The following is a 15,000-nucleotide window of genomic DNA, read 5'->3' as shown; positions in this document are numbered from 1 at the left end:
GAAAGGAACTGGGGACCCTACCACGTACTCACTCCAAGAGCATCACAACATGAAAACTACAATTAAGTATCATGCTGTGACCACGGCGGCTCAAACATGAACCTATCGTTAAAAAAAAAAAAGAAAAAAAAATCATATATATATTACATAAATATTCTTATCAAGTGCCCTGTCCCACAAGGACGTTGGCGATCATGGACTTCCACATCTTCCTGTCTTTTGTGGTGTAGGTTAGTCTTAGTCTGCCCCTGCTTCCGCCAGAAGTAGAGAATTTGCAAAGCCAGAATGGCCAGCTCCACCAATCTATGCCTTATTTATCCACTGTCTGCGGTCAGCTGCTTCGTCCTGACAGATCGGATGGCTGAGTAGGCGATTCACTCGTCCAAGTAGTTATATTTTCCGATCAGAGGATTCGTGTCGTCATCAGGCCTGGGTACTAGTAACCGGTTCACCATCCGCGACGGCCTCTACGACAGAAGGGTTCTTATGGCTATCCGGTTCCTCTTGTTACAGAGTGCCCCTTCTTTGGAAATACTAGTAGACAGTCCTGAATCCTGCAATGAAGTAGGAGAGCAACTTGCTGATGCCCTAGGTACCTCGACCTGCCTGTTTTTCCGATTATGTTTCCTCAGAAACAACAGGTTCGTCAGTCTGAGAAACCTCCGGCCCACCAGCCTGAGAAACCTCCGGTTCGCCAGCCTGAGAAACCTCCGGTTCCCCAGCCTGAGAAACCTCCGGTTCGCCAGCCTGAGAAACCTCCGGTTCGCCAGCCTGAGAAACCTCCGGTTCGCCAGCCCGAGTACGGAGAGACTTCGTCCAGAAGTACGTACCCAGCACAGCAGCAGGGACGACGGCGACGACGAAGACAAGACCGAAGGTGATCCACCACGCGAGTGAAGCCTTCCGCTCCTCGAGGATCTTGAGCGCTGCGCCCATTTTCATTTCGCACAGCTTCTCCTGCTACACCCGCCGATAATTTGACCACAACGTCAACACCTTCTCCAATAAGGACTCCTCGAAAGTCTCGCATTCGGCGTCGATCTGCGTCGAGGGCAGTGCAGTAGGAATGACGGATTTCAGCCCCTTTAGTACCAGGTGATCAAATTTATCAGCTGCCATCTAAAGGTCCTCTTTGCGCTACAAAATGCCGTCATGTTCCTTCCTTAGAAAATAGGAATATACAAAAGTTCCAAAGTGGATAGACGCAAGAGGAAGTAAAATTAGAAATGCTTCAATAGGTTCTTTAATTTTCAATCTCATTATATCGTTTTTCACCTGATTCTGCTTTTAAATGCCTGGATACCGAAATGGGTATAAAAATTCCTTTTCATGGATGAATGTGCCTATATTATATGAAAACGAGGATATCCTAATTTGGAAAACGTTTCAAAAATGACGACGAGCTCCCGGTCGATAAATTCACTATGATGAACTGAAAATTTATATAAAGCCACCATCAGTCGATGTCAACTATGGCATTATTGTCTCTACCCATTCTATATATTCATCAGCCATTGAGGGTCCGTTGTTGGACGTAGGCCTTCCCCAATTGTCTTGGTTTCATGTTTGGGGAGTTTGGGCCCTACTCCTCCGCGCTGGCCCAGTGCGAGTTGGCGGGGTTTGGATGGTGCTTCGTCTGGAGCCTCAGTCGTTCCCTCCCCGACATCGTTGAACGTACTCGGTGCAGCCAACAACATCATCGACCCTCGCGAGCTTCGTCACCGCGGCAAGGTGTCCGTCCACTATCGTATCTAGGTTCCATTTGACTAGAATTATGCAAATAAACACCTCTGCTCACACACGCGCGCGGTGCACACGCACTCGCATGCGGCGATCTGTGTGTGCACTTGCGCTGTAGGTAGAGGCAGTGCCTGGGGGAAAGAGTGTGAGGACTTAGCTGTTGCCCATGGAGCATACTTCCTCACTTCACTGATCCAAAGGAACGGCAAAGACCTATACGGTTTGGCACCAGCGGCGTCACAGGAGTTGCCAGAAGGAGAATTATCATTGCAAGCTGTTGCCTCCTTAACAAACACCTGGAAAGACAAATCTGTCATTAAAAACGAAAAAAGAGTTCTTCACTCAATGGTGTTTACTATTGCCAGTTACGGATCAGTGTTGGGTAATGAAGAAAATGATAGAAAAAGAATGGAATTTTTCGAATTGTGTGACGTTTACTTCGCATTAGCTGTAGGTGTTAGATAAAATGCAGATGTTACGTCCATGAGAGAAGATTAAACACCACCGACAGACGTAAATTGAAGTATGTTGGTTATGTGTTAAGACATGATAGTTTGTATGAAGATCTTATGATGGATATGGTCGATGGTAAAAGAAAGAGAGGTAGGACCCCAGTCTCGATACTTAGATGATATTAAAGAACTGACAAAAATGAGCATGATTCAATTAATCAGAAAGGCGTAGGACTATTTCTTTTGGGGGAAATTTGTATGGGATGCCACGGCAGAGCAACCTAGGTATCATTTCTTTTCATGATGATGATATATGTATATATGTATTTTTTTCAACAGCCATTCATTCCACTGCGGGACATAGGCTTCTCTCAATTCATTACTGAGAGGTTATATATGGCAGTGCCACCCTTGCCTGATTGGATGCCTTTCCTAATCTATCGCGGTTTGTGCCACGGCGGTGACTTCCCCTACGATATATATAATGAGTGTGTGTGTGTTATATATATATATATATATATATATATATATATATATATATATATATATATATATATATATATATGTTGTGTGTGTGTGTTTGTGTTGTGTGTGGTGTGTGTGTGTGTGGGGCGTGGGTGTGTGTGTTGTGTTGCGTGTGTGTGCATGGTGTGTGTGTGTGTGTGTGTGGTTGTGTGTGTGTTGGTGTGTGGTGTGTGTGTGTGTGGTGTGTGGTCTGTGGGATTATAGTGTGTGTGTGTGTGTGTGTGTGTTGTTTGTGTGTTGCGTGTGGTGGTGTGTTAGTGTTGGTGTTGTGTGTGTGTGTGTTTTGTGGTTTTGTGTGTGTGTGTGTGTGTGTGTTGTGGGTGTGTGTGTGTGTGTGTGGTGTGTGTGTGTGTGGTTGTTTTGTGTGTGTGTGTGTGTGGTGGTGTGTGTGTGTGTGGTGGTGGTGTTGTGTGTGTGTGTGGTGTGTTGTGTGGTGTGTGTGTGTGTGTGTTTGTGTGTGTGTGTGTGTGTGTGTGTGTGTGTGTGTGTGTGTGTGTGTGTGGTGTGTGTGTGTGTGTGTGTGTGTGTGGTGTGCTATGTGTGTGTGTGTGTGTGTGTCATGTTTGTTTGTGTGTGAGTGTGTGTGTGTGTGTGTGTGTGTGTGTGTGTGTGTGTGTGTGTGTGTGTGTGTGTGTGTGTGTCCATGTCTGTGTGTCTGTGTTTGTGTATGTGTGTGTGTGTGCGTGTATAAGTGTATGTGTGAGAGTGTATTTGTCTACATATATGCGTACACACACACACACACACACACACACACACACACACACACACACACACACACACACACACACACACACACACACACACACACACACACACACACACACACACACACACACACACACACACACACACACACACACACACACACACACACACACACACACACACAGCCACGCGACCTCGAACGCGCATTCAACGCACATGCGAATGCCAGCCCTGCCACCTAGCGGCCGCCGGGGGAACTAAGTAAACAAACATTGCCTTGTGGAGTCGCTCGCGAGGCACACGTGTTGAAGATGAAGGAGGCAGACGAGTCAGACCAAGAAGCTTTTTTAAGGAATAGAAGCTTAGATGAATATGTTAAGGTGTGTGGGGTTGTGTGATATTGTTTTTGTTTTCTTTGGCTGCGTTGGGGAGGTGTTGTTGAGGACTTTGCGTTCAAGGGAAGGGTTGTGTGGTTTTTGTATATAAGGCATTGTATGTTTGTTTGTAGGTTTTTTTATATTGTTTTTTTTTATTGAATGTATATATTCTGTGTGTGTGTTTTTTTTTAATGTTTGTCGAATGTCTGAAACTGTTGATGTAAGTTCTTTTTTGTAGCATCTCAAAACCCTAACATTTTGATAATTTGTTTCAAGTTATTTCACGGTCGCTACAGAACAGGATACCGTCGAAGTTTGTACTAAAGAAAGCCAATAGAAAACCATTAAAGTACATGATATGCTGGTATGATTTTAAATTACAAGCAAGACATTGTGGAAGCTTCAAATAAAATGGAAAAAAGACTACTCTGCAACTTCTATTGTTTATACACACCACTCTCCCCTTCACAAGGCTGTGGAAAGTTTAAATGTATTTCTCAGATTCTGTCAAAATATTTTTTCTTATTACATGCATTGTTCTTCATATGAAAAGTGGAAATTACATAAGCTTTTGCATCCCGTCATATTCACAGCAAGTGAGTTCAGTATCCTAATCAGGCAACTGGGTAATTCCAATGATCATATACATTTACTTGAATTGTTGATGGAATTATATCAACAAATCAAGGTATACAACACTTTCTTTGATATTTTTGAGCCTGTAAGGTTATATAATAGAGGTACAGAATGGTTTTGGAGACACTTATCTCACTAAAGTCAGTACCACATTGTATAATTTGGACATGTTGGAAATTCTTACTATGTTCGTTCCAGCGTCCGTCATGATTGACTTCAAATCTTACCCATATAGAGTGAACATGTATTTGATGTACTGCTAAAAAAGCACAGAAACATTTCATGCATCTTTGCAATAGAAAGTTTTATAAAGAAACTTACTATGCAATTCATATTTTATGAAAACATAAATCACTATCTGAGACTGCATGAAATATATCTGAAACATGTCACGCTCTGATTGACTGGCCTGAGTATATCAAAATGCTTGCCTTCAACTTGATACAAAATAAAAAAATATTTCAACAGGTTCGAATAATATATGCATAAAAGGCAAACATGTATCAGAACGTATTAAAGTGTTAGGGGTTTTGGAAATGTTACAAAAAAAGGCCTTTAAAGTTTTAAGTAATTATATGTTTTGAAGTTATAGGTGGTGTGGAATTATATCTCCTCAAAGGGTCTTGATTTGATATCAGTAATATGTTTAGGCTTTGCATTCAGTAAGTGTCTCCAGATTATGGCTTAGATCTGCAACAGGTACCTGGATTAGTCCATGTATGTCGTGACTAATATTAAGCTGATATTAAGGTATAGCTTCAGTTTCCCACAGCCATGTATTATAAGGAATATTTTGCATGTAATGAAAAGAATGAATGAAAATAAGAAACTCTTCATCTATGGTATTACTTTTGCATTATTTTAAAATCTCCATTTGATATCTATAAATGTGAACAAAGAAATTAGCAAAGCGATTAGCATTTCTCAAATGATGAACCAGTAGGGGCTAGACAACAAAAGAATCCACCACGTATGTACAGCAGGGTAGAGTATCGGGACAGACTGGGCATTGGGCGGCCCCGCAAGTTGTTCGTACACTTTACTCTGGCATAAATACATGGCTTTTTTGTCTTCCATTGCAAAGTTGGGGATTTTAGGGAGCACAGCCCCCTGCATTAGATGCTATTGTGACTGATTTTGTATATGTTTTTCATGGCTTACCCTGCAATTTCCCTGGCATCTTTCATGCCCTACCCCATTATTGGGACTAAGATCGTCACTAATGGGGGGTTTCCCAGCCATAACTTTGATGTATTTGAGAGAGGAATCCGTCAATAACAAAATCATTACAATCAGTTTTGCAAAAGTGTTCTGAAAAATTACTGCAGTCATTAGGTAGATGTTTTAAATACACCTGCATGACTGGCACTGGTTAGAGTTACCCAAATTTTTCTTTGGTCTTCATTCAGTCCTCATTTCTAAGTTTGCTTTGATATCGTGTGCCTGATTACCTTTTTTCATAGAATAACAATTATAAATACCTAGAAGCATAGATAGTTTACAAAGATATCTAATCAGGATAGAAAATAATTTCTGGGCCAAACACATGGCTCAAAATATGGGCATTAGGCTTACATGAGTGGCCGCTTTGATGGGCTGTGTGGCTTGTGGGCCAGGTGCAAACAAACACTTGTGTGTGGTGACAAGACTCCATGCCCCCCTTTGCAGTATTGTTGCTCATTTTCTGCATAAGTGTTTTTAGCTTTTTTGCCATTTTCCAGTGTCTGTGTTTGTCATTTGATTTGCTTTATCCAGATGGTAATAGACTGTTTTCCTGGCATCAGCTCCATATCCCCTCTCTAGGTAGTCCATAACTTGGGACAATGATAATAACAATATGTAACATTTTGTTCTCAGTGTCGTTTGTACATATTCAGTTTTCTGTAGTACAACCTTTGCTGCTGGTCACGATGGGTAGGAATAGGATTCTGAGTGTGGAAAGAGCATCCTTCCTGGAACCAGCACTCTTCCAGTCATGGCTTACAGATGGTACATTCCACACTCATTTATTGAAGGAAATAATGCAGTAGCCTCTTCTGAAATGCCCCCTGAGTCTAATCACCCTTCAGCCGAAATTCTCATGATGGCAAGTTTGTATCACCCTGGCCCTGCATGTTTATGTCACCCGCCTCTCAAGACAAATTTGTTCATGACATGATAGTCACATCATCCAGATGGTAGGGGTTAAGAATTAAGGAAAGTGTATTATCACCCCTGAAACCCATTCTTTTCCAGACGGTAATGACGCACATCCGAGGATGCCAGAAGCTGAGCATGGAGCTCCAGGGATGGCACCATTACAGCGACTTCGTTGGGGTCCGAAATACCATACAGGAGGTCAACACAAGGATTACAAACCTGTAGGTGGTTTCTTTTTGATAGAGAGATTGATTGTTGAGTTGATTGAGGCATGATTTATGTTTTGATTGATTAACTGAGTGGGTTTTTCAGTTATTTATTTATTAAAGGATTGATTGAATTGATGGAGATATATATTTATTTATTTACTGTTTGATTGATTGATCGATTGTTATTAATATGATAGATAGATATAGGTATAGATATAGATTAACCAGGGAAATGGAAGTAATTCAAAAACTTATACTCTTATGCAATAATCTACTTTTATAAATGAACTGTAAAGGGGACATACACTCTAGGCCACAGGATGATGTGGCAGGTGGCCATCCCTCCCCCTCTCCCCCTCTCTCCCTCTCTCCCTCTCTTTACCCCAGCTTTTGAACCCGAACGATGCTAGCACTCACATTTGAATCGTCTGGGGAGGGACAGAATTGGTGCAGATACCGCGCTCTCTATTATTTGTCTATGTCTGCCTTTTTTTTTTTTTTTTTTTGTGGTTTTGCTTAACTTTTATTTATTTTTACTTACTTTTTGTACATGTAAAAGTCATTTTTTGTGTACTACCCTAGAAATAATCGAATAATCTATCAGTGCGTATGTTTTATTTCTTTTACTAGAGCAAAAACAATAACAATAGACAGATACAAAGTCATAATAAGCCGTTGAATATTTAATTACTTGCTAATTACAATATTGCGGTTTCCAGGATTACCAACATCTTCCAACACCAAGACATCAAACTGAAACTGAGCCACACAAAATTGCTCGACCAGTTCGACATGGTGAGAGAAGGGAACGACGCTCTGCTCGAAAGAATCGTATGTATTGGGCAAATTTGCTGCTTGTTTACCGTCTTTGAAGCTTTTTATTATTTTTATTTTTATTTATTTACATTTTCTTTTTCTTCTTTTTAGGTGTATTCATGATATAGCATTCGTATTTGTCTCTATTTGATATGATTACATTGATTAGTTTATTCATACCAGCAAATACCTATATGAAGTTAACAATTAGGATGATAAAAACTTATATAAACTTGTATGTAGCTTATTCAAGATTATCACTCTGTTTCCTACATTTCAGAATTCAGACATTGACGAGGCATCTGGGCTGAAGAAAGATAATGATTTTGAACCGACAGTCAAAAGAGTACAAGTAAGGAACCATGAGAGAGGGAGAGAATAATAGAGAGTGAAAGAATGAGTGAGACTGAGAGTGCAACTTACATAAGAAAAAAATTATCTTTATATATATATATATATATATATATATATATATATATATATATATATATATATATATATATTTATATATATATATATATATATATATATATATATATATATATATATATATATATATATATATATATATATATATATATATATATATATATACACATACACACACACACACACACACACACACACACACACACACACACACACACACACACACACACACACACACACACACACACACACACACACACACACACACACGTACATATATACATGTATATTTTTTTATATAAGAAAAAAATCAATATAACAAAGAGCAGCGTACTACATCCCTCTTAACTACGTACTCCCCCTCTTGACGCAACAGGCTCCGTCGTCAGCCAGTTCGCCCAGCAAGAACGTTGTCCTCATGGCCTCGCGGAACGTCCAGAAGCCGCAGTTGTTCTTCAAGGAGAAAGTGAACAACTCGAAGAAGGAACCCTTTATTCCTATGATCACTGAAAAACCAAACTCCATGAAGCCGTTGTCGATCCTTATTTGCGTGGACGGAGCTCAGGAATAGTGAGTCTAGGACTGCTGCTGTTGTTGTTGTTTTGTTTTTTGTTGTTGTTGTTGTGGTATTGTTTTTATTTATTTATTTTTTTTTTTTTTTTTGGGGGGGGGGGGCATTAGTTATTGTTAGTATTGTTGTGGTTGTAGTTGTATTTTTGTTTTTATAGGTAGTAGTTTCTAAAAAAAAAAAATCAACTCGCTTTTGTCTCCAGGAAATAAATCCCTCATTACTTTATTTGAGTTCTTTCTCGTATTCATTATTCCTCTTAGGCGTCTTCATCTCTTACTATTGGAATTAGTCATCTAATTGTTGTTATTATTCTAGTTCCTTTTCTTATGACTTCGCTATCATCTCAGTTCCCCTTCATATGATGTTGATGATTATTGTTATTGTTATTATCATTATTATTTTCTTTTTTTTTATTATTATTATTGTTATCATTATTAATATATATTTTTTCATTATTATTACTATTATAATTATTATTATTATTATTATTATTATTATTATTATTATCATCATCATCATTATTTTTTATTTATTTATTTTTTTTTATTATTATTATTATTATTATTATTTTATACAAAAGTTTTCTTAGATCTGCTAATTAAAATCAAACACTGAGTCACTACCAGCGACTTAGGGTGATTGAAGTTTGAGGCAATGGAACATCAACGAAAACATGCAAAATATGCAGAACAACCACAAATCAAAACATCCAGTCAAATCAATTCACGCACACAAAGAACACTTCAGATTGATAATGCTCTTCTGAGAACATGTGCTGTGCTGTTTAAGACTATTTTTTGGATTTCTTCTAATTTTGGATTTCCTGTATTTGCTCAAGAAACTTATCTGTACCTTTTTTTATAAGGCCAAGAGCTCCAATGACAACAGGCAAAGTTTTGTTTTTTAAATGCCACATCTTTTCCACCTCTATTTCCAGGTCTTTATACTTTGATATCTTCTCGAACACTTTTGTTAGGACGTTTCTGTCTGAAAGGATGATCATATCTATTAACAGGCAAGTGTTGTTTATTTTGTCCTTGATGACGATATCTGGACAATTTGCTTATATAGTACGATCTGTGTGAATTGGAAAGTTCCACAAGATTGTAGCATCTTTGCCTTCAGTAACTGGCTCTGGATGGTGTTTGTACCATTTATCCTGTGTTCTGATAGAAAAGAGTTTGCAGATCTTCCAGTGCAGGTACTTGCCCACTCTGTCGGGTCAATTTTTGTACTCATTCGGTGTTAATATTGAGCAACCAGATACAAGGTGACCAATTGTCTCAACCATGTCTTCACAAAACCTACACTTTGGGTCAGTGCAATTGTGCAAGATGTTAGCTTGATAGTTTCTGGTAAACAAACTTTGATCTTGGGCTGCAAGAATAAAACCCTCTGTTTCCCCTTTAAGTCCAGAGCTTCTAAGCCACCGATGGGTCGCAGTTTCATCTACATCAGTGTGTTTGCTTCGAGCTGCAAACTCTCCGTGGAGAGGCTTTTCATGCCACCTAGATTCAAGTTTTTCTTGTCCGACCTTCTTTGCTTTTTGTTTTTTATGTTTAGCAGCCAATGTTGGCAACATATGTTAGATGTTTTCGCTCTCAATACCTAATTCCTGAGAAAATTTATTTGATTCCTTTACTACTGAGTGTAACCTTTTAGAGTTTTCATGTACTCTAACTAATTGAAGCATCCAATTGTTGGTTAGATTTAAGTATTGCAAGAGACCAGTTGTTGTTGTTTTGTACGATAATTCCAACTGCATCATCCCCCTACCTCCTTTACTTCTAGGGACGTACAGACGGTCTACATCTGATTTAGGGTGATACATGTCAATTACTTCCTAATTATTATTATTATTATTATTATTATTTTTACATATTTATTTATTATTTATTTACTTCTAATTATTTCTGTTATTTGTCTTTCAATCCTCAGCTACAGCCACCCCTACGAGTACGAGCTCAACCACTGGATGCCAGACCCTGCCCAGCTGGAGACGGTGAAGCCACGACGCCCCCGGCCCCTTGGCCAGACTCCCCTCAGGATGGTGACAGAGGTGCAGCAGCTGGAGGCCTTGGTTGACGAGCTGAGGACGTGCTCTGAGATCGCAGTCGATTTGGAGGTTGGTTGGGCCAGCTTGACGTTTTCGTTGGATTTAGAGGAAGGAGAATTATTCTGTTGGTGGTTTTGTTAGTATTATGTTTTTTTATTTTTTTTATTTTTTTTATTTTTTTATTTTTTATATATATATATATTTTTTTTTTTTTAATCTTTTAGCTTTTGAAAGGGAGATGTCACTGTTTTTTTTATTTTATTACGTGGTTGATTTGTCGTGGTATTTATGTACAGGAAGTTGCTTATATGCATAGGTAGTAAAAACAGGATAAAGGAAGATACTTTTTATAAAGATACAAGAAAATCTAGTCTGTAGAATAAAGGCTTTTGAAATAATTTTATGGAATATCTTTTAGCTATCATGAACCACTTTTCAAGGTATGACTGTTTAAGAGACTATCGTGTTCCAGCACCATGCCTTCAGGTCGTACCAGGGACTCACCTGTCTCATCCAGGTGTCAACAAGGACGAAGGACTACCTCATCGACCCTTTGGCTCTCCGGGGCCAGCTCACCGTTCTGAACGAGGTGTTCACCAATCCCAAGATTACTAAGGTAGGATTTTCTTCTTCTTCTTGTTCTTCTTCTTATTCTTATTCTTCTTCTTGTTCTTCTTCTTGTTCTTTTTTCTTTGCTTTTCGTATATTTCTTCCTCTTTCTTTAATTTTTTTTTTCCTCTCTTTCTTTCTTTTTTATATACTTCTCTCTTTCTTTCTGTCTTTCTTTCCTCTCTTTGATTTTTTCTTTTGTCTTGTCAGCTTGTCATCCCTTTCTCTTGCTTTTTCTTTATTTTTCTTACTTTTTCTTTCTTCCTTTCTTTCTTTCTATCTATCATTTACTTCTCTTTAATTTGTCCTCTGTCTTGTCAGCCTGTCGTCCCTTTCTCTTACTTTTTTCAAATTTTTACCTTCCTCATCTATTTTCTATCTTTATTTCTATTCTTCTTTCTGTCCTCCATTCTTCTACATCATAATCATCTTGGTTTTCATCTTCCCCCTTCATCCCAACCCCCTTTTTTTTCCTCTCTCCCCTTCCCTTCTTTTGTCTCTCCTTCTACATCTCTCTCTCATAAACATTTTTCTTACAATAATAATTAAAGTATCATGAATATCCTCTCTAAAAAAATTACAATCCATAAGTATCTCCTGACTTGGATTTCTCTTTGTCCGTGAAACACATAATCACCCTTGCCCTCCTCATCATTTTCCTCCAGTTTAGGATATTGTCTCTTTTACCTGCTTCTGGTCATTTCAGGTCTTTCTCCCTTCCTTATTTACAGATGTATATATCTTTTTGTCTTTTTTTTTTTTTCATATAAAGACTCAGTTTCTTCCTTCTCCTCCTCCTCCTCCTCCTCCTCCTTCTTCTTGTTCTTCTGGTATTGCTGTCACCTCTTTCTCTTCCTTTTTCCCATATGGCCTCTTCCACATCGTCTTCCTCTTTATTCAGGTATCATTTTATTCATTTTCCTTCTGCTCCAGATATGACGCCATCTCTTCCCCTTCCTTCCTCAGGTGCTTCACGGTGCAGACTTTGACATCCTATGGCTCCAGAGGGACTGCGGCGTTTATGTCGTCAACATGTTCGACACGCACCAGGCCGCCATAGTCCTGGAATACCCACACCGTTCCCTGGCTGCATTGCTCTCCAAGTTCTGTGACATTCAAGCAAACAAGGTGTACCAACGAGCCGATTGGAGAATAAGGTACGGTGTAGGCTCGTAAATTATAGGTGCCGAACCAGAAATGTAGGGTAAGTGGTTTGGGTTCATGGGGGTGGGTTTAGATAAAGGTAGGTCTTGTGGGATAAAGGGACTGATGCCTCGTTGTTTAGGGAGTAGATAAAGGTTTAGGTCTTTTTTTCCGGTGTTTGTTTGTTTCACTAGTTTTTCCTATTGGGTATTGATTTTTTGTTTTTCTTAGTATCATTTAAAGAATTGACTTCATTTTAAGAAAAGGTTGGGGGTCTCTGACATTTTTATGATTTCTTTGAATACAGACATTTTGAAATTATGGTGAACAGAAATGGGGTGTGGCATATTTATTTATTTGTTTTTTCTTACATATTATTACTTCTTTAAAGGCCCCTTCCTGAGGATTTTCTGGAATATGCTCGGCAAGATTCTCACTCCCTTCTCTACATTTATGACCTCATGCGGAATGAGTTGATCGAGCGAGGGAATCAGCTGAATAACTTGATCACAGCCGTCTACAGCAGATCAGTAGACATATGTTTAAAAGTGAGTCATTTTTAATTTAGGTCTGCCCCTTTTCATCTTTCACTTATTCTCTATGTATTCCTTTCTTTTGTTTCTTGCTAGCCCTGTGTGATTGTGTAAATCTGTGTGAATTATCAATATTTAAAAGCAGATCTATTAGTAGGGAAAAGATAGAAATACTTTTTTTTTTGTAGGTGTTGATACTTGATTTTGAAGTTTTCTTTATATCTCATATTTACACACTTACTTACATCTCTCGTTAATGATACAGCGCTATGAGAAGCCGTTCGTAGGACCAGACAGTCACATGGATTTGTACCGTCGAAGCCGCAAAACTTATGACACGAAGCAGATGTACGCATTGAGAGAACTGTACCTTTGGAGGGACAATGTTGCTCGGGAACAAGATGAAAGTCCAGAGTAAGTGTGTTTTGCTTTTATTTGTTTCGTTGAGTCATAAGGATTTATTAGTATTGTTTTTATTTAGTTTAGTTTTGGGAGTACCTTTTTTTTTTATGAGACTTTTGGGTTGGGAAAAGAGGATTTTTAATTTTTTAGCTCAAAATGATAAAAGAACATGTACATAGAGTGTTGTAGTTATTGCAAAAGATGTCAGAAACGCATTTATATAGCATGCTTGTGAGGAAAGATACACTTGCAAGAGCATTGCAAAAATAAATGAACATCGTTTCCTTTAACAAAATTAACCCAATGCCGCCAGACATGTCATGTACGTACAAAATCAAATATTCCTGTTTCTACTCAGTGTTAGCCTCGCCTGTCCATTTTTTCTTATATGATTTATAACATTTGCTTATTCTTGTAAGAGAACATAATAATCAGAAAAAAAAGACCTCAGCCCTTCTCTGTGGCCCGAGTAATTTTATACAAGTACATAAAGACCAGATGACTCATAACACACAGTATTTTTATTAGGTGTTATCTTGCACTACAAACCTCAAGTTTGTATGCACCCCTTGGTCTTTGCTGTTTCCTGTTTCTATGGCTAGCACTGCATGTACCGAGAAAAAATATTAACCTGACAGTTGTCATAGAGTGACACAATCCGGTACACATTTCCATTATGTTAAGATAAATGCAAGTGATATTGTAATTTTTTTGAACTTACACCAGTAGTGTCATTTGGAGTTAGTAAATTTCTAATAGCAATAAACCCTGAAAACCACAACATATACATATTTGTGAACCTCCCCCATAATTTAACGATTTTTCCTCTCCTGCAGTTATGTTTTGCCAAAGCATATGTTGCTGCAGATTGCTGAGGTGCTGCCCAAGGAGATGCAAGGAGTGCTGGCCTGCTGCAACCCCATTCCACCCCTCGTCAAGACAGAGCTGCTCACAATCCACACCATCATCAGAGCAGCAAGGGAACAGAAGCTCCTGCCGGTAAGTCCCTGGCAAGTGGTTGTAGGGAGGAGGAAGAACAGAAGATTATTCCTGTGACATTTGTTTGTGTGTGTGTTTGTGTGTGTGTGTGTGTGTGTGTGCGTGTGCGTGTGCGTGTGTGTGTGTGTGTGTGTGTGTGTGTGTGTGTGTGTGTGTGTGTGTGTGTGTGTGTGTGTGTGTGTGTGTGTGTGTGTGTGTGTTTGGCTAGAGTTTTATAGGTCTTGGATGGTGAATTATAGAGTGGGGCACATTTTCTCATATTTCTATGGGAGGGACATAGGCTGAATGATCTTTGTTAATGGGAGATTGGAGGACGAGTGACATTCTTGGTTGGGTGTTTGGAATGTATGTTTTGGTGGATCAGTGAGTTCTGGAAGATAGTGATAGCTAGGTTTAGACAGACCAGTGTTGATAGGTTTATCATTGTTGATATTGTAGATAGGCAGGCAAGTACAGACAGATGAATAGAATAACATAAATGGGATAACAGATAGATACCATGCTCTCCATTGATCTCCCCCCTCCCCCTTTTCTCCACAGGTCCTGGAGGAATCAGTGGAGCAGCAGATTCCGCAAGTCCACCTACAGATGGAGGAGCTGAACACGGGTCTGGTGATCAGCAAGCATGACCTCTCCACGGTGGAAGAGAATCCGAC

General features: G+C 39.1%; 1 protein-coding gene across 1 annotated transcript in view; it reads left to right on the top strand.

Moving 5' to 3' along the window:
• Positions 1-3,630: 3,630 nt before the first annotated feature.
• LOC119599379 (exosome component 10-like) overlaps positions 3,631-15,000 on the top strand; it is a 14,752-nt gene continuing 3,382 nt past the window's right edge. Inside the window, exons 1-12 of the mRNA XM_037949151.1 lie at positions 3,631-3,805; positions 6,674-6,798; positions 7,506-7,617; positions 7,883-7,954; positions 8,408-8,601; positions 10,541-10,727; positions 11,131-11,274; positions 12,234-12,424; positions 12,802-12,958; positions 13,209-13,357; positions 14,182-14,344; positions 14,885-15,000. The exon at positions 14,885-15,000 is cut by the window's right edge and continues 112 nt beyond it. Of these exons, the coding sequence (XP_037805079.1) occupies positions 3,737-3,805; positions 6,674-6,798; positions 7,506-7,617; positions 7,883-7,954; positions 8,408-8,601; positions 10,541-10,727; positions 11,131-11,274; positions 12,234-12,424; positions 12,802-12,958; positions 13,209-13,357; positions 14,182-14,344; positions 14,885-15,000 (1,679 nt within the window). The 5' untranslated portion in view covers positions 3,631-3,736. The remainder of the gene's footprint in view (positions 3,806-6,673; positions 6,799-7,505; positions 7,618-7,882; positions 7,955-8,407; positions 8,602-10,540; positions 10,728-11,130; positions 11,275-12,233; positions 12,425-12,801; positions 12,959-13,208; positions 13,358-14,181; positions 14,345-14,884) is intronic.

Source organism: Penaeus monodon, chromosome 42 (genome assembly GCF_015228065.2).
Source record: "Penaeus monodon isolate SGIC_2016 chromosome 42, NSTDA_Pmon_1, whole genome shotgun sequence".
In the NCBI taxonomy this organism is placed as follows: Eukaryota; Metazoa; Arthropoda; class Malacostraca; order Decapoda; family Penaeidae; genus Penaeus; species Penaeus monodon.
The sequence above is the reverse complement of the archived record's forward strand: the minus strand, read 5'-3'. Positions and strand labels throughout refer to the sequence as shown.